Source organism: Triplophysa dalaica, chromosome 19 (assembly GCF_015846415.1).
Source record: "Triplophysa dalaica isolate WHDGS20190420 chromosome 19, ASM1584641v1, whole genome shotgun sequence".
Lineage (NCBI taxonomy): Eukaryota > Metazoa > Chordata > Actinopteri > Cypriniformes > Nemacheilidae > Triplophysa > Triplophysa dalaica.
The window spans coordinates 19,085,449-19,110,724 of NC_079560.1; the positions used below are offsets into that span (position 1 = coordinate 19,085,449).

The following is a 25,276-nucleotide window of genomic DNA, read 5'->3' on the forward strand; positions in this document are numbered from 1 at the left end:
AAGCCTGGCACTGAACACGGAGCGCCACTTTAAATGCACGATTTACACTGATGTCGAGTGGCTGCAAATACTTTGTTGTGCCTCCAGGAATCACAGCTGGAATTGAGCTCGTCCTCTCGATGGCTTCTTTCACCGAATCTGTTATGTGGGCCCTCATGCTGTCCAAAACGAGCAACGCCTTGTTCCTGTGAAAGAATCCTCCCGGTCGCTTGCCGTAACACTCCGTATGCCTTTCATGCATTAGGCTTTCCGTCATCCATCCTTTCTTGTTGACTTTCACAACAATTCCTCTCGGGAATTTTTCTTTCGGCATCGTCGTGCGTTTAAAAATCACCATCGGTGGAAGCTTTTCTCCCGATGCCGTGCAGCTCAGAACACAGGTGAAATGCGTTTTTTCATGCCCAGTTGTTTTCAGTGTGACGGATGATTCGCCTTTCCTGTTGACAGTCCGAGTGAGAGGCAGGTCAAACGTCAGAGGAACCTCGTCCATATTTATGATGTCGTGCGGGCCGATGGAACGCTCCGCTATCTTTGCATCAGTGAATTTGCGGAAGTTTGAAACTTTTTCCTCGTAGTCGGGAGGGAGCTGCTGACATAGACTCGTCCGTACCCTGATGGACAGGCCTTTACGTCTCATAAATCTGAGACACCACGATGGTCCACCTCTAAAATCCTCAAACTTCATTGCGGTGGCGATTGTTTTGGCTTTCAGTCGGATCTGCACAGTTGAAACACCTCGGCCGTCTGCTCTCTGTGTGTTGACCCAGTCTTCGAGCTCATTTTCTAGTTCGGGCCATCTGCTTTTCTTTCCTCTGAAAGCTTTAGTTGTCTTTTCCTAGAGTCAATTCCTCACGCTGCTGTTTCCAACGTCTTATCATCAACTCATTAAGACCAAGCTCCCGTGCAGCAGCTCTATTTCCTTTTCCAACAGCCAGATCAATCGCCTTCAACTTGAAAGCTGCATCATATGCATTTCTCCGTGTCTTTGCCATGATGAGGGTGACAAAATGACTACCGGATTCAGAATGATGGGAAGTTTGAGCGCGCTCGATTTAATCTAAATAGTAAACAAAAAAGTTGTTTGACCTTAACCCGTTCGGCAATTTCATTGGTCTAATGAAAGCTTCATTCCGCCAAAAACTGAGCACGTCACAGAATGTTTAAAAAAAAAATTAAAAGCGGGAAAAATCCATATATTAGCCGCGTCATTGTTTAAGCCGCGAGGTTCAAAACGTGGGAAAGAAGTTGCGGCTTATAGTCCGGAAATTACGGTAGTTCCACCCTTGGAGGCAGGGGGATGAGAGGGGTTAATGTTTTTGATTAAAGATCACAAGGGCATGTACATTTAACTTTTTCTTGCTCGATAGAAGCAGCCACAGTGCTAACCGAATTTTTATTCCTTTAGTGAATACTACTTTAGCATTGACAACCTGGAGAGGGATTTTTTCCTGCGCAGGAAGATGGATGAGGAAGGCTTCCTTCCCATTGCTTTGATTGCAGATTTCCACCGCGTCCAAGCTCTCACTACAGACGTCAACCTTATTCTTGAGGTCCGTTTCTCCCCAGTTTTATTTTCAAAAAAATATTTTCTTGCATTACATAATATCTTGTGAAAACATTATTTTGCTTTCATCCAGGCCCTGAAGGGCAGTAAAGAAGTGGAGATCATAGATATGAAGATTCGGAGAATGGAGGACCCTGCAAAATGGCCTCTACCTGGGTTTGCTTTACCAGATCAGTCTGTGACAGATTTTACTCAGTTCATCAACTGCGCAGAGTTTGTTCCCAGGAATGTTGTGGACCACCAGACAGGTCTGATTTAACATGAAGACAAATGTGTCTATATTGTAACATGTGTGACATATCTGATTTGATGGATGTACTGTCCAGGTTCTCCAAGAGCATCCACATCTGTGCAGTCCAAGTCAGAAGGCATCAGCAATCTCAAGACCATGCCAAAGGGCCTGTCGGCCAGTCTACCTGATCTAGACTCTGAGTCATGGATTGAAGTTAAAAAGAGGCCTCGACCTTCGCCTGCTCGACCCAAGGTAGAATTGGATGCATTCCTATCACAAATGTATTTGGCAAATAACATCCCCCTAACCAGCCAAGAAAATCTATACTATACAGTCCTATATCAGAGGTCACGTTAGCTGAAAATTGTTTGTCATTTTGACGGATTACCATGACCGCAGCATGTAATTCCCTGATAAAAATAAAGAAATTAAGAATACAATGAACACTGCTTTATTTTCTTAAATTTAAAACAAACTGTCAAAAGCTTAAACCAGCAGTCAAAGAAGTGGGTTGATTCAATTTAGCTGCAATTAAGCAATTTAACTTTACAATAAACTGTTTAAAATATTAAAATGGGAGATTTATATGAACAACTGAACTACTTAAGTTCTCAATTTAATATAATTTCACATATATTTAGGCTAATATTACTTAAATATTTTAGATTTTGAAAACTGGTAGAAAATGAAGGCACAAGGAGCCTCATTTATCAACGTGCGTATGCACACTGAGTGCGTAAGAACAGTTTTACGCGAAATGTGGGATCTGCCAACTTGTACTTATAGATAGAATTGTGTGTTAATATAAGCACACCTGAGCATGCTTGTGCAGAAAATGTAGTGGTAGAACAGTGATACTACAATAAGAAAGTGCTGCTGTGTGTTGTTTCCTTTGCCAAATACTCAATTAATTAATTCATAGTTCAATCTAGACATTTGTGTTATTTGAAGCTACAAAAGACAGTGGGGAAATAATTTGAAATGTAGTTATAGTGTCATGACGGATCTCACTTTGTGCTTTCAATAGAATGTTTGCGAATTTATCCAGCAATGTAAAAGACACAATTAACAGAACAATATTGGAAAAAACTAAAAAAACATTCAAACAACTGAAAAAGAACAGAAAAAGGTTTGGATATTAATCATTATTACATAAAGTTAAAACATTTTGCTTTTCTATTACTACATCGGTTTACCAAATCATAATAACTTTGCAATTTCACCAAAAAAGAACTGCAAATTCTGATTCTTTTCTGAATATTTTAATTTAGGCAAAATCGATCTACCATGAATAAATTATGAAATTAACAATGAAAACCAAATTGATCAAAAAATGCATTGCTGTGATTGGTATAGTGAGAGCACAGAGAACATTAATTTGATATATAAAGGGATTTTTTTTGTTGCCATATATGGTTCATAGGGAGCATTTCCGCATGCAAATGACAATGAACGTGAATGAGCATGATGCTGAACTCATTCCCCACCAGTCTCTTTAAAAAAAAAGTTGCCAGCCTACGCCAGCGTTTTAACATTTTCACCAAACTTTAATGGATCACAGTAAAGTTTCTAAAAAGAATCTATGGACAATATGTCAAATGAAAGAACAGAGTCTCAGCTTTTAAACAAAAGAAACCGTATTCTTCCATATTCATTTGTTTGTTTTTTATCACTCCTTAGATGTGGGTAGGTTTCTAAAAAATGCATCATTTTGATTAAACAGCTGAGGTAATTAACGTTTTTCGTAAAAGATTCCGCCCAGATTCCACTCAGAACAATCATTAAAAACCGCTAAAACATATACGTGCTAGGTTCTGATCCTCGATCACTAAAAGCTGTATCTACAGATACCGATCACCGATTATAGGAGCTATTTGAAGCTTTCTCAGTACCAGAAGAGAAAGTCAAATGAATTGACAAATGAATATTAGTAACATATTTGGTAACACTTTCCTTGAAGCATGTATGTATAATGCATTATAAAGAGTTATTAAAGGGTAAAATGCATTATAATGCATTACAACACACATTATGAATAATATGTAGTTGTAAAGAATTATGACCAATATAAAATGTGTAGTGTAACAATGAATTGCTTAGTGTTATAATGTATTAACCGTAATAACAATTATCTATAAGACATTATAATGCATTAAAATGTGCATTACAATGCTTTAAAACTACTTTAATAATGCATTAAACATACATGCTTCAAGGAAAGTGTTACCACATATTTTCATAAAACATAACAGCCTGTGACATGAGTCCCAGAAACCCTATGTCTTCCACAATATAAAGTGGCCGTGATCAAGGCAAATTTATTACATAATTTATCTGATAATCTGATATTTCTTTATGCTTCTTACTGTCCTTGCAGTAGGGTTCATGCTTTTAAAAAAGTCACTGTTACTGACAGCTGAGGAGAGGTTGCGCTAGTTGCTACTTTTCATTTATTATTCAATGTTTCCGTTGTCGGAGATAAAATAATAATCTAAATACGAGCAAATGTTTATGTTCATATGTCCAATCAGTAGCAATGACAGGTGCCTGTAAAAGGTGTTTTGTACTCACAAGAAAGCTGTGGTTTGGTCATATACAGTTGAAAGAAAAAGTATGTGAACCCTTTGGGCTTACTTGGATTTCTTCATAAATAGGTCATAAAATGTGTTCTGATCTTCATCTAAGTCACAACAATAGAGAAACACAGTCTGCTTAAACTAATACCGCACAAACATTATACGTTTTCATGTTTTTATTGAACACAACATGTAAACATTCATAGTGCAGGGTGGAAAAAGTATGTGAACCTTTGGGTTTAATAACTGGTTGAGCCTCCTTTGGCAGCAATAACCTCAACCAAACGTTTCCTATAGTTGCAGATCAGACCTGCAAAACGGTCAGGAGAAATTTTGGACCATTCCTCTTTACAAAAGTGTTTCAGTTCAGCAATATTCTTGGGATGTCTGGTGTGAATCGCTCTCTTGAGGTCATGCCACAGTATCTCAATCGGGTTGAAGTCAGGACTCTGACTGGGCCACTCCAGAAGGCGTATTTTCTTCTGTTGAAGCCATTCTGTTGTTGATTTACTTCTATGCTTTGGGTCGTTGTCCTGTTGCATCGTCCATCCTCTGTTAAGCTTCAGTTCGCGGACAGATGGTCTTAAGTTTTCCTGCAAAATGTCTTGATAAACTTTGGAATTCATTTTTCCATCGATGACAGTAATCCGTCCAGGGCCTGAGGCAGCAAAGCAGCCCCAAACCATGATGCCCCCTCCACCGTATTTCACAGTTGGGATAAGGTTTTGATGTTGGTGTGCTGTGCCTTTTGTTCTCCACACATAGCGTTGTGTGTTCTTTCCAAACAACTCAATTTTGGTTTCATCTATCCACAGAATGTTTTGCCAGTAGTGCTGTGGAACATCCAGGTGCTCTTTTGCAAACTTCAAACGTGCTGCAATGTTTTTTTTGGACAGCAGTGGCTTCCTCCGTGGTGTCCTCCCATGAAGTCCATTCTTGTTTGATGTTTTCCTTATTGTAGATTTGTCAACAAAAATGTTAGCATGTGCCAGAGATTTCTGTAAGTGTTTAGCTGACACTCTAGGATTCTTCTTCACCTCATTGAGCATTCTGCGCTGTGCTCTTGCAGTCATCTTTACAGGACGACCACGCCTAGGGAGTGTAGCAACAGTGCTGAACTTTCTCCATTCGTAGACAATCTGTCTTACCGTGGACACATGGACATCAAGGCTTTTAGATATACTTTTGTAGCCCTTTCCAGCTTTATGTAAGTCAACAATTCTTGATCGTAGGTCTTCTGAGAGCTCTTTTGTGCGAGGCATGGTTCACATCAGACAACGCTTCTTCAGAACAGCAAACTCAAAACTGGTGTGTGTTTTTTATTGGACGGGCCAGCTTTAATCAACACATCCATTCTCATCACATTGATTGGACCCCAGGTTGGCTGACTCCTGGCTCCAATTAGCTCTTGGAGAAGTCATTAGCCTAGGGTTTCACATACTTTTCCACCCTGCACTATGAATGTTTACATGTTGTGTTCAATAAAAACATGAAAACGTATTATGTTTGTGCGGTATTAGTTTAAGCAGACTGTGTTTCTCTATTGTTGTGACTTAGATGAAGATCAGAAGACATTTTATGACCAATTTATGAAGAAATCCAAGTAAGCCCAAAGGGTTCACATACTTTTTCTTTCAACTGTATGTGCTGCTTCTGCCGCTCACTGAACAGAGAAAACGCAGTGAGAGACATTTTTCCACTTACTGAAAGGTATTATTTATCCAAAAAGACCCTATTTTATGAGGTAAAAACTCTGTAAAGACGGCACCACAGTGCACCTGTGTGAATGCATGCACGGGACGCGGGGAGTGATGGATGCTTATGCACCTCGAGTCTCTGTTGACCACATGTGCGTTTATCAAAACCAAGCAGGCATGTGAGAGTAAGATAATGAATAGGAAACACACGTCCCTTCGCGACAGCCTACCTCCTTCTGCTCACAATCACGTTCAGTCCATTCACAATCACGGTTTAATGACACGAAATGATGAATTGGGGAATTACAAATCGCCTTTATTGTAGTCTGTCAAAATGACAGATTGCCTTCAGATTTTTCCATCACTGGTAGGAAAATGAATTTTCGGTTGACGCGATCTCTGCTGAGCTGCTGAACTGCCCGCTCACTCTGCGCGAGGCTAACTTTGAAAACTACTCGCACTCCTTTACGTGACTAACCCTCAAATGTCTAAAGAGGTTGCTGGTGTAAAAATGTTTTGGGTGCTTCCTGCATCGCGGAATTCGCATAGTACACACGTTTCATATTGATAATGCATTGTCTATTTCACACACCTTGTAGATTTGCCAGACCGGTGAAGCCATTTTCATAGCGCGTAAAATAAATATCTCACTAATTTTGCGTCATCTGATCGGCTTTTCTGGATCGGCCTTTTAGAGACCGCCGATCATACTTCCCAAAGTGGTTATCGGCCGATTATGATCGGTGACCGATCAATCGGAGCATCTCTACTTTGATTAAACAGCTGAGATGATCAAAGTTTTTTTTTCCAAAGATTCCGCCCAGATTACACTAAGAACAATCATTAAAAACCGATAAAACATATACGTTCTAGGTACTTTTTCCCAAAGGTGTGTAACGGCGCCACCTGCTGCAAAACAGTACAAACACTGATTGCGGTAATAACTCGTCTTTGGCGGGGAACCTTTTTTTTTAAATGAGAACTCGTCAATGGTGTGAAAGAGTTAAGAACATGTGGGATATATCAAAAAGGGGCAGTCGTGGCCTAATGGTTACAGACTCCTCAGACTTGTAACTAGGTGGGGCGAGTGAATTATCAGTGCTCTTATTCAATACCACAGCTGAGGTGAGACTAGGGGTGTGCAATATGACAATATTTGATTGTGAACGATTAAAATGACTGCACTATCCGCTTTTTCGGAATAATCGTTTTATTGTCCTATATAGTGCAAGACATGTTATATCCTTTCCTGTTCTATTGAATCCATCAACATCCTAGCGATAAATTGCGCCATGTTAACAAGCTTGTATACATCGCTTGTGAATTCAGTAAGATTAAGTGACGTGGTCAGTGACGATAAAGGGAAACACTGAGGAGTTGGTCCCTAAAAAAATTCTACATTAGTAATATTGAAATGGTTTGGGCTTTCCCCAACTCAACTCAACTTTATTTATATAGCGCTTTTTACAATTTTCATTGCTACAAAGCAGCTGTACATGAGACACATTGAATACAAGTATGAATTCTAAATTCTAAAACAGCCCCCCCGGCCAGGCAGATAGTGCAAAACAATATGCAAACGGTGGTGAGGATCCCAAAACTCCCATCCAGAAAAAACCCTCAGGGGAACCCAGGCCCAACCAGGGGATTCCAGTTCCCCTCTGGCAAAAGCTGCTGCCTCTGCACATGCTCAACAGTGCTTGCACAACAAGGCTAAATAAAAATATAAAAATTAAGGATTTAAGATTATCATTAACAATCTAATAGCATTTGAAATGTTGTAGGAAAAACAAAGTTGTCGCGTCCTTTATCCAGCTCTATCCTCTTAGCTCTTGTCAGGTCACCGCTTCCCATTCTCAGCTCTGCCATCAGGTCTGGGCATGAACTGCATCCTGCGGTAACCTCGGAACAAAGAGACAAGACTGGCTGAGAGTAGAGTACTGTTCTGCACTCTTTGATGCAACAAGTACACCAACTGACACGGCCCAAAGAACAGTTATTTGCAAATGTGGCAATAAGATTCGCACGTCGGATGGCAACACAATGAACCTTTTAAACCACCACAAAAGAAAGCACCCGAAAGAGTATTCCGACAGTCAAATTATAAAGGGATCCCACGCGAGTAAATCACGTACGACCAAGCATCCAGAAACTACAAGGCTTAAACAAACGACTTTAACGAAAGAAGGATTTGAGAAAGGAACTCCATATGACAGGACGAGTAAGCGCTGGAAAGATGTCACTGACACGGTCGCATTTTACCTGGCCAATGACATGATTCCCATAAAGACTGTGGAAAATGAGGGCTTTAAAAGACTGCTCAAAGTCGTAGATCCACGTCACAAAAACCCAGCCGCAAATATTTTTCCTCCACGGCCATTCCACAGCTCTACTCGGAGTGCCGCAACAAGATGCAAAAAAAAAGTTTGTAACTGAAAAGTTTTTTTGCTAACACCTGATTTATGGTCTTGAACTTAAATATTAACTTGATAAAAATATTCTTCAAAATATAAATGGTTAATAGTATATTTATATATAGGTACATAGTTTGGCTGTATTGTAGCCAGTTTAATTTTCAAAATAGTCTTAAAACAAACTTGAAGAACCGGGATAAAATCGTGAATCGTGATCAATCGAGAAAAAAATCGTGATTTTGAATTTTTATAGATCGTCCACCCGTAGGTGAGACCCTAGAGCAAGGCACGGTTCCCCCCACTGCTCCCCTGACGCCGCAGCAATGGCTGCTCACTGCTCTGGGTTTGTGTTCACGGTGTGTGTTACTCGCTGTTGTGTGTTACTCGCTGTTGTGTGTTACTCGCTGTTGTGTTACTCGCTGTTGTGTGTTACTCGCTGTTGTGTGTTACTCGCTGTTGTGTGTGTGTGGACTTGGACGGGTTAAATGCAGAGCACAAATTACGAGTATGAAACACCATACTTGGCCTCACATCAGTTTCAATGATTACTCACCGGTGTGCGTATAACCATGTACGTGTGTTTGATAAATACAGACAGATTTTTTTCTACTTGGACACGTTCTAAAGGACAACATATAGAACCTTTTCTACATACCTGTTGATAAATGAGGCCCCAGGAGTATTTAGGAGACCAAAGTGAAACATTTGTTGGAATCACTCAACATGGTCATGTTTATCAGACATCAGTGATGGATGATGGCATTGTCTATCGGCCCAACCCTAATATTGGTTGGCAATACTTTACATTAACCGTTAAGAGGAAGGCTGTTGAAGTCATTGATGAAATTGTTGTTAATCCAACAGTTGTACTTTGTGTGAGTAATGAAGCTGTGGTTACATGAATGAACCGTTTGTTGCAGAAAGCAGAAGAGGCTCGTCCACCTGTACAGTCTGGCCCAGCAGCAGGTGAAGAACAGGATGAACCAGAGGAGCTGGACTTCATGTTTGATGAGGAAATGGAGCAGATGGATGGTCGACGCAATACTTTTACTGACTGGTCAGATGAGGATTCGGACTGTGAAATCGACGACAGAGACGTCAACAAGATTCTAATTGTTACTCAAACGCCACCTTACCTACGTAAACATCCTGGAGGGGACCGCACGGGAAATCACACTTCGCGGTCAAAACTATCCAGCGAACTGGTCAAAACCATTAACGATGGCCTTTACTACTATGAACAGGACCTTTGGGATGATGCATATGAACCAGAGTATGCTACTATCAAGGTGAGTAATGTAATTATGATTCAGCTCTCTGGTGCAGTTTGTGGATTTCACAAATGTATTGATGCTGTGCGTTTTTTTAGGCACATGGAGAATTGATGGTAGGGCTGGGCGATCTTCCCAAAAAAAGCATATCACAATGTTCATAGCAAAAATCTTGATCCACCATCTGAATTGAAATACAGGGCTGTAGATTAACTTTTTTGTACTTGGCACTGGTGCTACAGAGGTTTAAAGTTTTGTTGCACAGGCCAAACGGTTGTACATGTACCACAAGTATAAAACACCTGTTTTCATCTTTATAAACACAAATGCAGATCATCACATACAGTGGCAAGAATAAGTATGTGAACCTTTAGGAATTTTATGGTTTTCTGAATACATTTGTCATAAAATGTGATCTGATCTTCATCTAAGTCAAGGGCATTGACAAACACAATGTGTTCATTCAAAAATGGCAGTGGAAAAAGTAAGTGAACCCTTAGAATTAATAACTGGTTGGCCCCCCTTGGCACCAATTATCTCAACCAGGCGCTTTCTGTAGCTGTGGATCAGACCTGCACGTCGTTGAGGAATTTTAGCCCATTCTTCCTGGCAGAACTGCTGAAGCTCTGTCATATTCTTTGGACTTCTCATGTGTATGGCCCTCATCTTTATTGAGTTAAGGTCTGGGCTCTGAATTTTCCACTCCAAAAGGTGGATTTTGTTTTTCTGAAGCCATTCTGTTGTGGACTTGCTTCTGTGTTATGGGTTGTTGTCCTGTTGCATCAACCACCTTCTACACAGTTTGAGCTGACATACATTCTCACATTGTCCTGAACAATTGTCTGATATATTCAGGAATTCATCTTCTCCTCAGGCCAGGCCCTGATGCAGTTAAGTGTTCCCAAATCATGATATTTCCTTCACCATACTTTACAGTTGGGATGATGTTTTCATGATGATATCCCATGCCCTTTGTCAGCAGATGTAGTGCTGTGTGTTTTTACAAATAGTTCAATCTTCGTTTCATAAATCGTCAATGTGCTCTTTTGCAAACTTCAGGCGTGGAGCGATGTTCTTTTTAGTAAGCATTGGCTTCCTTTGTGGTGTCTTGCTGTGGATACCAGTGTTGATTTTGACAGCAAATTCTTGATTTTGTCTTTTGAATAACACGCCATTTAGTTTGACATATTTTAGTCATCTGAAATCTTTTAATCTTAGTCTAGTTTTATTAGGCCAAATATTAGGAGATTTTAGTCGTATAAATCTACAGTTGATTTAGTTGACTAAATGTTTCTCCAGAATTTCTGGTCAATGGAGTATCCATCAGTCTCTTATGGAATAGTATTTTGGTTTGAATATGCAGAAACAGATTTAATGGTTGTAATACAAAACATGTATTATATTTTATTAATGTCAAAATCACTGAAATTGGCTTTTCACAAAACATAATCTCACATAAAAAGCATAAGGCCTGCTCTACCTGAAAAAGATAAGATATGCATTCTCACTGAAAGATATGCAATGCATATGACATTCTTTCAAGATAAAGCACAATATTATTGAAATAGATAACCACCTAACTCTGAACTTACTGTCTGTGCAAAATCAAAAAACATTAAGAAAAATAAAGTGCTATTCTCAAAAATAATAATAAAACTGGGTTGTAATGCCATTGCACAAGGTGTCTAAATACAGAGAATTCACTACTGTTAATGTTCACGTACCTCAAAGAGAAGTTAAATAACTGCTAGGCAACAATGCCTTAGACATGACATTGCCCTCGGACCGGGTGCACTTTAAAACGTTAGCGTGTTGCTAACGAACGAAGTCGACTGAAATCAGCCAAAGCTGTGTAACTAAGACTGTGCAACTAAACACACAACTAAATATAACGTAATCAACCTGATTGTTGTAAAAACGTCCTCGACACTGCGGGAAGTTCTGCAAACTTATTTGTTCTCTTGTGTAACTGCTGCTGCATTTGTTTAGCTGTTGCGCCTGCATTTGCTGCGGCTTTTTTAAAATGGCTCTGTTGCTTCTGCATTGATCAATATACCCTCATTGATTCGCTCTGATTGGATCTCTTCTCCAATCGCCCCTCCCTAGCATATTCGTCTCATTTTTATTCGTGGCCTAAAGTGTCAGTTATATTTCGTAACAGTCTTCGTCATCATATCTGACTTTTTATTTAGTTTTAATCCGTGAAAAAGGTTCGTTGACGAATATTTATCGAAATTAACTCTGGTGGATACCCTGCTTGTTCAGTGTTTTATGTATTGTAGACTCATGAACAGAGATGTTAGCAAGTTCCAATGATGCCTTCAAATCTTTGGCTGTCTGCACTGCTAAACCTTTTAATTAGCTTTTTAATCCTCTTTCACAAAACAAACCTTTAAAGACATAGAGAAAAGTAACCTAGGTTGTTGTTTGTTTATGTTCGTTTTATAAGGCGATCCATCTTCTGATTAAACTTTTTATTCCCCCACATGAGTCGGCGAGTTTGGGTGACGCGGTGTTGGTTAGAAGCTATAGTAGCAACACTACCGACTGGAGCTGCACGATTCTGGATAAATTGAGAATCCCGATTCTTTTGTTTTCAAATAGAAATTGCAATTCTTTTACGATTCTGAATGATGACTAAAAGTAATAAATAATTTACAAGAGGTTCTGACAAAAAAGTTTATTTAGGTATGTAATATATAGGACTTTGGTTCAAAATTATTACATATTTCATGGTTAACCTACAGTAACTATGGTGATAAATGTTTAACCACAAATTCCATTAGTAAACTAAAGTGTTTTTTCATTTTTTTTCTTTAAATGCAAAAGTTTAACTTCCTAAAAAGTATAAATGCATTGAAGTAACTTGTATAGGAAATATTTCTCAAACAAATTCATAAAGTGACACTTTTTTTATACATTTACCAGATATATACAGACCACTTGAAGGGTTTTTTACAGAAAGACACTACTGATAAACATAACAACGCAGTATTCTCATCTGTAAACAGTTTAAAATGAGCTGAAAACATGAAATGATGGCCAACTTGAGGAAAAGCTCTAATAGCGCAGCTGCTCTATTAGAGTTAATAGAGTTATGGGTGCTCTGATGACGTGTTTTACCATAATGGTGGATATAAGTGCTCACTCGGATTTGTCCGCGCTACAAACTACAATCGTTAGTTTCATTTCAAATCCAGTTAAGATGTGAAGCATAGTCAGAAAAAATTATCACAATCCTGAAAGACACTCATAAGAACAGTTTTGTTGTCAGGCTGTATTTACTTTATATGTTGGTCTGTTATTTGGTGTGTGATTAATTTGGGCAGAGTTGGAGCTGGTTAACGAGTCTCATGCGTGCGAGTTGGCAACTCTCTGCTTGAATCCCAGTACTTCTGTGATCTTTTGACACAGAAATAATGATAGTTAGTGTTTTGAAAAGACTGTTAGTGACGTTGTTACATGCCTTATAATGATAATTTTAACCTCAGCGGCAGCAACAGCAAATAATGAAGCATCATGCTTTAAGTCCAAGGTGTAAGTTAATAGACACACGAGAATCGTTGATTTTCATTATTGAGATCATCTGGTGTTCGAATCGAGATCAGGATCTTTTAACAATTAATCGTTAAGTAGCTCTGCTACCGACTAAACTACATTTTTCACAGTCCAGAATTTGCATCCAAAATATCGGCATATTAAAAAAAAATACAAACTAGCGTTGTCAATCACATTTACACACTGCCTCCGATATTTTTTCATAAAAACATTCAGGCCGGGTTAGATTTTCTGGATTTTTCTCGTCCCCTAAGCACTTTGAGTGGCCTTTTTTTAACAATTCAGAGACACCGTACAAACGAGACCCAAAACGCATACGAAAATTGCGGACTGTATGTGCAAAGACCTTTAAATTTGATTTTACAAAGTCTGCAGCAACCCTGTTACCTCATTGATGAGTCTTCGTTGTGCTCTTGGTGTCATTTTGACTGGCCGCCCACTTCTTGGTAGAGAAGCAACAGTCCTAAAGTGTCTCCATTTGTAGATTGTTTGCCTAACTATAGACTGGTGAATATCTAAAGTCTTTTAGAAAACCCTTGCCAGCTTTATGTAAATCAATAGTTCTTCATCGTAGATGCTCTAAAAGCTCTTTTTGGCGAGGCATGGCTCACATAAGAGTGTTCTTCTTGTGCAGAGCAAACTCCAAAAGAGTGGTTTTTAATCAGTCAGAGTATCTGTAGTCCACACCTCCAAATTTATCTTAACGAGACTCCAGGTGTGCTAAAACCTGACTCCAATTAGCTTTTGTGATGTCATTAACTCAAAGGTTCACATACTTTTTCCACAAGCACTATGAGGTATTTTTGGTTGTTCTCAACATTTATTTGATCTTTCATGTCTTTGTGTTATTATTTTAGACATATTTTTTTGTCAATAACCTTGGCTTAGATGAAGATCACATCCCATTTTATGACAAATTTATTCAGAAAACCATGCAATTCCAATAGGTTCACATACTTTTTCTTGCCACTGTAAATAGACTGGTTAACAACAAAAGACATTCATGTTAAATACAAATGGATCAATTAGGCCAAAATCATTTTTTGTGTCCCTTTTTTATTGTGTTGTGTAGTCTGTGTCCACATAAAAATTCTGTAGTATGCTATAATATTTACTAGGATTATAGGAAACTGAAGTAAAATTCCTAGATTATATAGTGTTTTTAAACCTTACTATAGTAAATATTAAAGTTTTCTAAAGTTGATCAATTTACAACAAGAATACCACAATTTGCTATATCAAATCCTTTAGAACACTATACTATTTTGTCATTGGAGTGCTTGGGGTTAACCGGTGTTTTATTTTGAGGGGTCGTCGTGAAGACGCTCCTTCTATAGCTGCTTGAGTTTGTGTGTGTGAAGTTCAGTGACAATAGTTTTTTCAAACTGTGAAAACTGTTAAATGCACCTGAAATAAAATCTCAGGGCAACTGTATAAATCAATCGCGATTTAAGATAGTCAGATCACCCACCCCTACTTGATGTAGTACTTAATCCTCCTGAGATATGGTTAATAGGGCAAAATCTGTTCCAAGTAAAGGGACAAAATTATTTAATTGTCGGACCTATTTTAACTTTAATGTTGTATATATATATATATATATATATATATATATATATATATACATTAAAAGATGAAAATCATGTCATTTTCCAACTTGAAATGTCATGAAACAATTTAATTTTGAAATATTGCGGCTTTAATATTTTTATAACTATATTTAGACATCAAAGAGGGAGAAATTCAGTTTTACTGCCTAACAGGACTGACACGTATAGTGAAGTGGCATTGTACTGTTTGTGTGAAGGGTCTGATGTATAGGCTACCTGCTCACTGTTATAATTCTTTGTCGAGTTAATTTTAAGTGAGCTATTCTGACAGCTTCTAGGTTCATGACTATTCCTGTTCACTTCTTGTTCCTCTCATAGCCAGCGAGTGTGTTCTTTAGTGCAGTGTTTCTGGATATGACAGGACAGAATGGTTGCAGTGTTTGTTGTTGCTTTTGTATGGTCCTTTTTGTGCTGTTCACGTGTCACATCCAGCAAATCCAACAGTGTTGGTGTCATGTCACTAAATAAGCCCTGACAATGTTCACTTCAGAGTGCTCCTGGTTGATAGGCGCATGGGCATTATGGCTCTTTTTGGCACAGGGGTACGGTCTCCAACATGTTTAAAAAAATTCTGTGTCTCGTTTCATTTCTGCAGGCGTTGTGTTCTGGCTTGTTGTAACTGAATGTGAATGGATGACGTGTGAAAATGATTGGTTTATTTTTGTCTCTTGCACCTTTTTGTCCCACATGCCTTGTAACGATATGGTGCAGTATTTTGACTTGCACTGGTTACAGGATGATGCAGCTCTTATTGACATATGCTTTCAAGTCATTTAGTTTAACTTCTATATCGTCACAACAGCAAGAAGTTGAGAACTTCAAGAAGGTGCATTTGATCAGCAGAGAGCAGTTTGACTGCCTAACCCCGGAACCACCTGTTGACCCCAACCAGGAGGTTCCTCCAGGACCACCCCAACCTCAGCAGAGTAAGTAGTAATTTTTCTTACGTTTTGCGTAGTACATTTATTTAAATAAAACTTGTTCAGATACTTCAGATGCCTCATTCTATTTTACACAATATACTCTAACTTAAATTTACAAAATATTTATATTTGGCTACTGGGATATTAGGGTCAGGAATTGTAAATATATATTTTTTTAGCATTGCATTTTTTTCAATTCTGTGCAGTAAATATAGAAGTAAATATTTTAGTATGGTCATTTAGCCTACTTGTTTGCAAATTATATGTATTTATGAGCAATTTCTTTTTTTTAACTTCTCAGTGAGTAGTTTTTCTATTTATAGTAAGTAAAGCAACCATGTTTTTCATGTCAGATTCATAACCATTTGTGATACCACAGTTTTAACTACAAATATCATGGTTCAACTAAAGACTACAGGCTGTAGTTCATTTTAGAGGGATGGTACTGGTGCCACCATAGTATACAGTTGGTAGCACCAATCCTTAATTTGCTACCATCAGATGTAAGCAAGGAAAGCGAAACACTGAAACTACATTCAGTCACATTGTTTAATACATTAATAATTCATTCAAATGTATACAAATAATTTCTTGTTAATAAATCATCTTAAAAGAATTTCACCATACCTTTAGCACATTTGCAACATTTTAGAAACTGAGACCACATACAACAACAGTGAAAGGCAATAAACAGTACAAAATTGTATAGGGCAAGAACACAAATAGGAGGGGGGTTATTATACAATTATTGAATTGCATTCTTTCCTCCAGTTTTATACTAATTTTTTTAATAAAAATACTAGTGGTGGGCCGTTAACGCAGTGAGACTCTTATCGCGCGATAAAAATGTCGCCTTTAATCTATTCTCAAAGTTGGGTTGGGAGCTGGGTCTATACTACGCAAGCTATGATGACTTTCACCTTGATATTTTAGCACGGATGTATACCAGCTTAACTGCACTGTACGGGGCGAGAACGAGATTTTTCAACTCGCGTGATTCGCGTCATTCGCGGAAGCAGAAGCCACCTCATCATCTCATAACCAGGGCTTCATTCGCGCGATTCGCGCAGCAAGTAGGTCTATTGGCTCTTTGCATTAACATATAAATCACTCGCGCTTGACACGCCATTCGCGTTTGGTCTGAACACAACATAACGTTACTGTGAAATTACCGCATCAAACGTGACGTGCTAACATGGATGCAGCTATGAAGCCGCCGGGTTTGCTTCAGGGAATATTAATTTTTAAGAAGCTTCCCAATAGAAACATCGACAAGACTAAGGTTGTTTGCACCTTGTGCAATGCGGAATTGGTTTAAAAAAAACACTTTCTCTCAACAGGTAGTGGTCTAGCTTTAGTTGAAACCAGTAACTTTGTATTGAGATCTAATGTATTATGGCTCCTGTATGACATATCGCTTGTTGCACCCTCACTCTTTGTAAGTCGCTTTGGATAAAAGCGTCTGCTAAATGACTAAATGTAAATGTACTGTAGGAGCTCTTCCAGTCTCAAGTACCACCTAAACGCAAATCATCCCTTAGCTAATGCGGAAGTAAACACAAGTTCATCTTATTGAACATAATTTAATTTTCATCACCAATTATCATAGTAGAACAGCTTTCTCAAGCAGTTTGTGATGCATTTTGGAAACAGGAGATGAGCCCCTGGTCTTTTGCGCCACCTGGCTTGAGAAGCCCGTTCTCAAAGACTTACTTTTAGTCATTATTTGGGTAGCACACATATTCTGAATGCCTTCGGCAGAATTCAAATGAGCCATTTTAATCTAGATTAATCTAGATTTATCTTGGAATTAATCTAGATTAATCTAGATTAAAAAAAATAATCTATGCCCACCACTAAAAAATACGCAAAACATGTGTTCTAAAACCAGTAGGTATAGGCAGTCATGCAGCCATTGAAAAAGTCAAACCCTTGAACTGTTATTTTTGAAATTTGCTAGATGAGCACATTTGTAACAATTAAAATGATTGTATGCTACCCTTTTCCTTTATCTATTGTAAACCAAGAAATTGTGTTTTCCTTACATGAGTTGGTGTCACTACAAGAAGCTTCGCTGAGCTCTAAAATATTATTTGGTCTGGCTCGGATTTGTCTCATTTGACATCACACACCAAGCTCAACACTAAGAAATACAATCATTAGAAATGGTACATGATTCTACATGGATGCCCCATACTGAATATTCATAGACCGTATAATAGCACGAGTCTCAGCTGCACTCTAGGAGCACTTTTCCACCATTGCGTCGAATCGTTCTCGTTGCTTAATCAATCCACGCCAGCCGGTATGTAAATGGTTTAATTTTCCACAGCTGGACTGATGATGACATTTTTTACAATGTAAACACAAACACGTCACGTGCTGCCTTAATCATTATAGCTCAGTCTCTTGTGTTACTGAGCATGGTTATGGACCGGTGCTGAAAATTCAGAGCGGAAAACAGTGTGTAATCGTGTCGAGTCGAACCAGGATCATAACTGTAACCGTTTCAGACTGTGCTTGGAGCGCTTTTCCACCATCGCGACTAATCATTCTATGTATACATTTTTTATATCAAACATCAGATTCCTAACCTTAAGGAGAGCTGTCAGGGATATTTTACACAACTGAAAAGACTGGATTGATAGTCTCATATGAAGCATGTTCAGACATAATACCATGGTAGGGAGACTGTGTAATGGGGAGAAATTTAAAGAACATGGGACTACTTTTTGCAATAAAAAATGCTGTGAATGTGCAAGACACAAATGGGTTAATGGTTGGCAATTGCTTTTGTTCTGGTTCTGATTTAACTATCCTAGGAATTTAATTTCTGCTCTAGCCTACAGTATGTACGAATCTTGAACCGTACTACAAACCTGACTTTTTCTGAACGTGGGAAACTTATCTACCTTTTTGTCTTCTAGTCCCCACAGAAGCCCTGGCCAACAAACTGTTTGGAGCTCCGGAACCATCTGCTATTGCACGCTCTCTTCCAACTACAGTGCCTGACTCACCTAACTACCGCAGTGCCCGCACACCGCGAACACCTCGTACCCCGCGGCTAAAGGACCCCACGCAGACACCACGTTTCTACCCTGTGGTAAAAGATGGGCGACCGCTGGATGCCAAAGTATGTTTGACTTTGTGTATAGCAATCTTGCTCGACTAAAGATTGTTGTAGTTGACTACTAGTTGTTCATTTAGGCCATTAGTCAACTATTCGGACACTTATGACATGATTATTAAATATTTCAATATGCATGGGGAATAGGGGCATCAGATGATGGTTTAAGCTTCATGGATGAAAAAGAGGTTTTATCTATTATTGCCAACATAGTTATATAGAGATACTCATTATAATTAGCCTTTAAAAAATTTTTGTTTAAGTACTCGAAGTTCACACGTAATGCAATCCACTGTAAAACTTGACTTTAAAAATATGGTTAGTTTCGTTTTATATATAAAGTAGAATATAAAATAAATTGTAAATAAACTAATAAAAAAAATACAGTAACATGGAGCGAAAAACTTGGAATAAATAAATTCAATCCATTATGTAAACGAATAATTTTTTTTACTATAACAATATATACCATTATCTAAACTTGCTTCACTTTTTCATTTTGATTTCCACATCTCAACCATCAGTGCACTTCTTCATAAAGACGGGCTCATCTGCTTCACAAGGACACCCATGTTCCTGCGACATTCCCAAACACTAAATGTCGGGTATACACCATATAATTAAGTATATTATGCAAAGTAAACTAGAAGCCCAGAACATAAATGCAAGGTGCTTACACTTTGTTGATGCGCTTCCGTTCACATTCTAGGCTCTTCGGCATTTCTTTAAATAATATGCTCCATTAAGGTGTTTACCGAATTTGATCTTAATGGACCAAGCCACATTAACTCATTCCCCGCCAGCCTTTAAAAAAAAAGTTGCCAGCCTATGCCAGCGTTTTTTTACATTGTCACCCAAATTTAATGGCTCACAGTACATTTTCTGTGAAGAATACATGGACAAACAATATGTTACATGAAAGAACAGTCTCAGCTTTTAAACAAAAGAACCCGTATTCTTCTATCTTCATTTGTTCGTTTTTTATCACTCCGTAGATGTGGGTTGCCTTCTTAAAAAATGCATCACTTTGATTAAACAGCTGAGATAATTAACTTTTTTTGTCCACGATTCCGCCCACATTACACTCCGAACAATCATTAACTCTTTCACCGAGTATCTCATCATTTAAAAAAATGGTTCCCTGCCAAAGACGAGTTATTACAGCAATTAGTGTTTGTACTGTTGTACAGCAGGTGATGCTATTACACACCTTTGGGAAAAAGTACAGAATCCCAGAACTTAAAACGAATATGTTTTAGCGTTTTTTTATGATTGTTCGGTGTGTAATCTGGGCGGACTCTTTGACAAAAATCAAAGTGATGCATTTTTGAAGAAACCAACCCACATCTACGTAGTGATAAAAAACGAACAAATGAAGATGGAAGAATACGGTTTCTTTTCTTTAAAAGCTGAGAATCTGTTCTTTTCATTTCACAATGTTGTTTTGGTACTCGGCCCGACTTTGGTACTGGGCTGCCCCTATAGAAGCGCACTGTTGTCAGAAACATAGAAGGGATGCAGCGCATGTTTTTGGCAGATCTGGCAAACGTAGGATTGCATTCCTTATTTTTAGCTACTTTGTTACTCTTACATCCATCGACAAATAAACGTTTAAGCATGCTTATAATAGCATGCATTTTTCCAAGTTAACGGAAGTGTTAGAGCGAACAGCTATGTAGGGCTGAGACTGTAGTGGTGGTAAAGTGCCATGACTGTGGTGAACTGCCACCAGCGGTAGTGCACTTCACTGTGACAAATATAAGTGTCAGAAAAATAACAGTTGTGATAAGGATTGCTGTTTGTAGCCTTTCAGTTTTGGATGGTTTTATTTTAAGGGTTTTACATTAACACAGAAATTATTGGCATATGTTTCCATTGGTGCGTTCGTGCACGAGCCTGCACAGCAAATCACCGGTTATTCTGCGGGTTCTTCAATGGATCTTGTTGTGAAATGAACAGATACATAAAATCAAATCTATCTATGACCCGCTTGCTTGGTGTGGGACCGTGCGAAGATTTCGCCGCAGTTGTGGAGAGACGTCTATTTATTTGCGCTGCTGTGCACATCTTCTGAATGCGCATTTAGTGCAACAGTCCACATTTTAGTCTTCTATCGACGAGTAGGAAAACGTAACGTTTTAGTAATCTGATTTGGAAAGCCAAGGTAGGTCTAAACAGTTGGTTTCAAATGGTGTTGTTAAGGGTTAATATGCGACTGACTGAAGTTTTCACTGCAACAAAAGCTTTTTTATTTAATATTTCATTTCTTATATCATTTAGATTTCATTATTACTGATGTTTATTAAAATGTTTTATATGCTTAAGTGTGCCGTTTCAATGATGGATTTGTGCATTAAACATGGACAGATGTTTCATCCTCATTTATTTCAGATATCATATTTCAATTGCAATTTTTTAACAATTTCAAGTATTTAAATAAGGTCTATATTTCTCTTCCACTCATCATGAAATAATATATATAATATCGCGATTACCACTGAATTGTGCAAAAATCATGCTAGCTAGTGCCATTATTAAATTGCAACGATTATGTTTCATGTGTGGTTTGGCTGTGAAGCACGGGTCTGTGATCAGTAGGCACTTGTTATATGGGTCAATGACAAATAAGAAAATGTCAGGTGGTGCGACCATATATTAATTTAAAATAATATACATTTAATGTATTTAGCACTGAATATTTTTCCCCTCATATATAAGAAATTTAACATAAAATCATGCCAAAATATTTTATTAAGAATTTTATTGAGAAAATTAACATTTATTTCTCAGTTTTGTTCTCTGTTTGTATGTTCGGACGGTCGCACCACCTGACATTTTTGGTCTTTCAAACACCAAAACTCAAAAAATCTATTGAATTTCAATAAAATGAAAAGGGTTTCTTATAAAGGACATATTGTAGATCCATTTGATATATGACATGTATTTATTCAAATTCTTTTTAGGAAAATAATGAATTTGGACACAAAACACGTCATTGACCCATAAATGACTCAAACTTGCACTGCTATTAGATCATGCATTTGAAAAAGTAACACCTGTCTAACATTATATCGTTATAAATGAACCTTATTATCATGAAAATGACTGAGTAGGCTTTTAGAACAGCGACAGAAAGATGTACACCGACATTTCCTGAAACTACATGTGTGAAGGCACCACTTCTGCGAGGCATATTTGGACTTTCTGCACGAGAGCGCCCTCTGGCGTTCAGATTATTTTTGTTTTATTATGCAAGTTTAATTTATATTTTATTTTCCTCAGACGCCCCGCAAAAGAAAGACACGACACAGCTCCAATCCACCTATGGAGTGCCATGTTGGTTGGGTAATGGACTCGAGAGAGCATCGCTCACGAACAGCCTCCGTCAGGTGAGAAATGTACACGTTACATCCACTGAATTAAAGATCTTTTTCATAGGTTTCCATATATTCCAGTGTCTTGCACTATCAGTAATGTATTCCAAAATAGTCTAGATGCAATATCCATTCTTATGATTACTGATGTTTGCTTTTCTCTGGCTGTAGTTCAAATGCGAGTCCATCAGAAAGCACCACAGCAGTGGGCAATTATGGCTGCACACCGCAGTCTCTGCCCAAATTCCAGCACCCCTCTCATGAGTTGCTCAAGGAGAACGGATTCACGCAACATGTTTATCATAAGTACCGCAGGCGTTCCCTGAATGGTGCGTCCAGAATAACTTTAATCTGCTGTTGCAGTAAGAAGTCAGCACTTTCCGTTACTGTCGAATCATTGTGATAACTTTTCATTGCTCATTTACTGCAGAGCGAAAGCGGCTGGGGATTGGCCAGTCTCAGGAAATGAACACATTGTTTCGCTTTTGGTCGTTCTTCTTGAGAGATCACTTCAACAGAAAGATGTATGAGGAATTCAGACAGCTGGTGGTGGAGGATGGAAAAGAAGGATACAGGTATACAAACCCCCTCCTTTGACTAAACACTTGATTTAAGATGGTGGTTGGTCATTATTTGGATTGGTTTATAACAAACAATGAACAAGTTCTTGATTTATTCCTTTTAGAGTTTAAGAGGATGACAAGTTATTACGTTTTTGCACTTTCTGCAAGAAATTCTGAATTGAAAAACGTGACATATTCCACCATAAATGTTAGTATTGGTATTTTCTGATTTAGTTGTGTGTTTTGCACCTAAATGATAATACTATTGCGTTTACACAGGTACGGTCTGGAGTGTCTCTTCCGGTTTTATAGCTATGGATTGGAGAGAAAGTTCAGGCCGGACATATTTAAGGACTTTCAAGAGGAGACCCTTAAGGACTATGAAGCAGGTCTGTCTTTTTTAAAGCAGATGCCAACATGTTCATATTATGTACTTGTATATGTATAGTGGAGCACTATCTAATCTTTCCTTATTGTATCCTGACAGGCCAGCTATATGGACTTGAAAAGTTTTGGGCGTTTCTTAAATACTCAAAAATAAAGAATATGGAAATTGACCCTAAGCTTCAGGAACATTTAAGCAAGTTTAAACGCTTGGAGGACTTCAGAGTGGATGTGAGTAGACAGACAAGTCAAGTGCATGTCATCTGGTTTTTAAACTGTTGATGATGGTCAATTTGTTAATTTCAAGCATAAACTTAAAAGGAAATTGAAAATAATATCTTATCAAGCCTTCTGGTATTATATTTGTGCCTGTTTTTAATTATTTTTGAAGGATTGAAAAATAAACAATAAAATTAATTTAATTTAATGCTTGACCAATCAGATTATGTACAGTGGCAAAGAAGTGCAACACAAAACTTAGAATAATATGAAAACAAAATGAAGAATCCAAAATTATAATTAATACAAATCTGGGCAGTTCACGCCCTTTAAGCTTTCACATAGCAAAAGTTTTTCTGCAGCAAACGCTGCCAGTGTGAAAGCACAAAGGGCGTGCGCTGCTCCGTGCAAATGCAACGCCAAGTCCTGCCGCACAGTAATGCTGAACATACTTCCCCTGGTGAATAACTATCCCATTCTTACAAAATACCTATCTTTTTTTCAGATTTGTCTGATTTGTTGTTGTGGTGATTTCAGATTTATTTTATTTTACTGTATGATTTTTCCTTTTAGATTTGAAATTGCATTTTCAAATTTGCTATTAGTTTTGCAATCGACCAATCCGTGTATCATTCGTTCTTTTCATATTCAATTGAGATTCCAAAATCGGAAAATTAAAAAACGGTTTGTTATTTCGTTATTCGTTTATAAATGTGATACCAAAAAACAAATAACGGGTCATTTTTCGTACTTTTGATTTAATGCTCAGATCAAAAATAGGAAATGAAATAAAGGGGACACGACAGATTTTGATTTTGAGATTTAATTTGTTCGATTTGGGTAAACCGGAAGTTATCTTCGTGTGTATGTGTTGCACTTGGAAGTTTGCCGCATTTGCAAAAAGTTAAAAGAAGCCTGAAAATCCTCAATCTTGCAGTGATTGACTAAGTAATTGTTTTTGTAATTTCGTATCGACACCATGGCCGTACTGGAATCATATGCTGATTTAATTAAAGACTTATTTGAAACTGTCAAGACACATAAAGAGATGTCAACTACGCTGCAGAAGATGGGTATCCAGCGAAGTTCTGCTACAAAATGCTACAATAAAAATATCTGCTTTTTGGCTAGATGTTAGTCATGAATACTGGGTATAACTCCAATGTAGAACGTCTAACGCACCCTCAAAGAACTCGAGATATGGCACCCCAAATTGTCCAATAACCCAAAAATGCTACAGTAAAACTGTTTTCTTGCATGACGGTAGACATCAAGACAAGGTGTAACCTAGCTGTGGAACTTTTAACGCACCATCAAAGACATACTTGTACAAAAACACAGTTCTGTGTCAAAGTTTACTTAAATATATATACATGTAACTACATAGCAGTAATATAATGTGTGTATAATGCACTGGCTAAGACCAACAAGAGTATAATAAATTGTATAAGAACAATGGATCAGTAAAAAATTAGAATAAGCTTTATTTTCAAATTGTGCACACAAAGACAAGCAACGTGTTGTGGTTTCAGGAGCTCAGAATGAAAAAATACAGTATAGACAAACAAAGGAAATAGAAAAAATAAATATATAGAATAAAAACAGTTAATTATATATATGCAAAGTATAACAAAACGGTGTATACTATGTTTTTTTTACAAATATACACGTAAATTACTCATGCATAAACCGTACTGCATGTTCTGCACCAGAATATTGCACTTTCAAACATGTAGGTACTTTTGGATTCGATTAATATTCATG

The 25,276-nt window shown here is 37.9% G+C and overlaps 1 protein-coding gene across 1 annotated transcript in view; it reads left to right on the forward strand.

The window, feature by feature from the left end:
• The window catches only part of larp1 (La ribonucleoprotein 1, translational regulator), a 56,879-nt gene that overhangs the window by 27,827 nt on the left and 3,776 nt on the right, over positions 1 to 25,276 (forward strand). Inside the window, exons 8-18 of the mRNA XM_056730498.1 lie at positions 1,406 to 1,550; positions 1,638 to 1,812; positions 1,891 to 2,048; positions 9,404 to 9,772; positions 15,725 to 15,848; positions 18,773 to 18,978; positions 22,255 to 22,361; positions 22,518 to 22,675; positions 22,777 to 22,921; positions 23,189 to 23,298; positions 23,397 to 23,524. Of these exons, the coding sequence (XP_056586476.1) occupies positions 1,406 to 1,550; positions 1,638 to 1,812; positions 1,891 to 2,048; positions 9,404 to 9,772; positions 15,725 to 15,848; positions 18,773 to 18,978; positions 22,255 to 22,361; positions 22,518 to 22,675; positions 22,777 to 22,921; positions 23,189 to 23,298; positions 23,397 to 23,524 (1,825 nt within the window). The remainder of the gene's footprint in view (positions 1 to 1,405; positions 1,551 to 1,637; positions 1,813 to 1,890; positions 2,049 to 9,403; positions 9,773 to 15,724; positions 15,849 to 18,772; positions 18,979 to 22,254; positions 22,362 to 22,517; positions 22,676 to 22,776; positions 22,922 to 23,188; positions 23,299 to 23,396; positions 23,525 to 25,276) is intronic.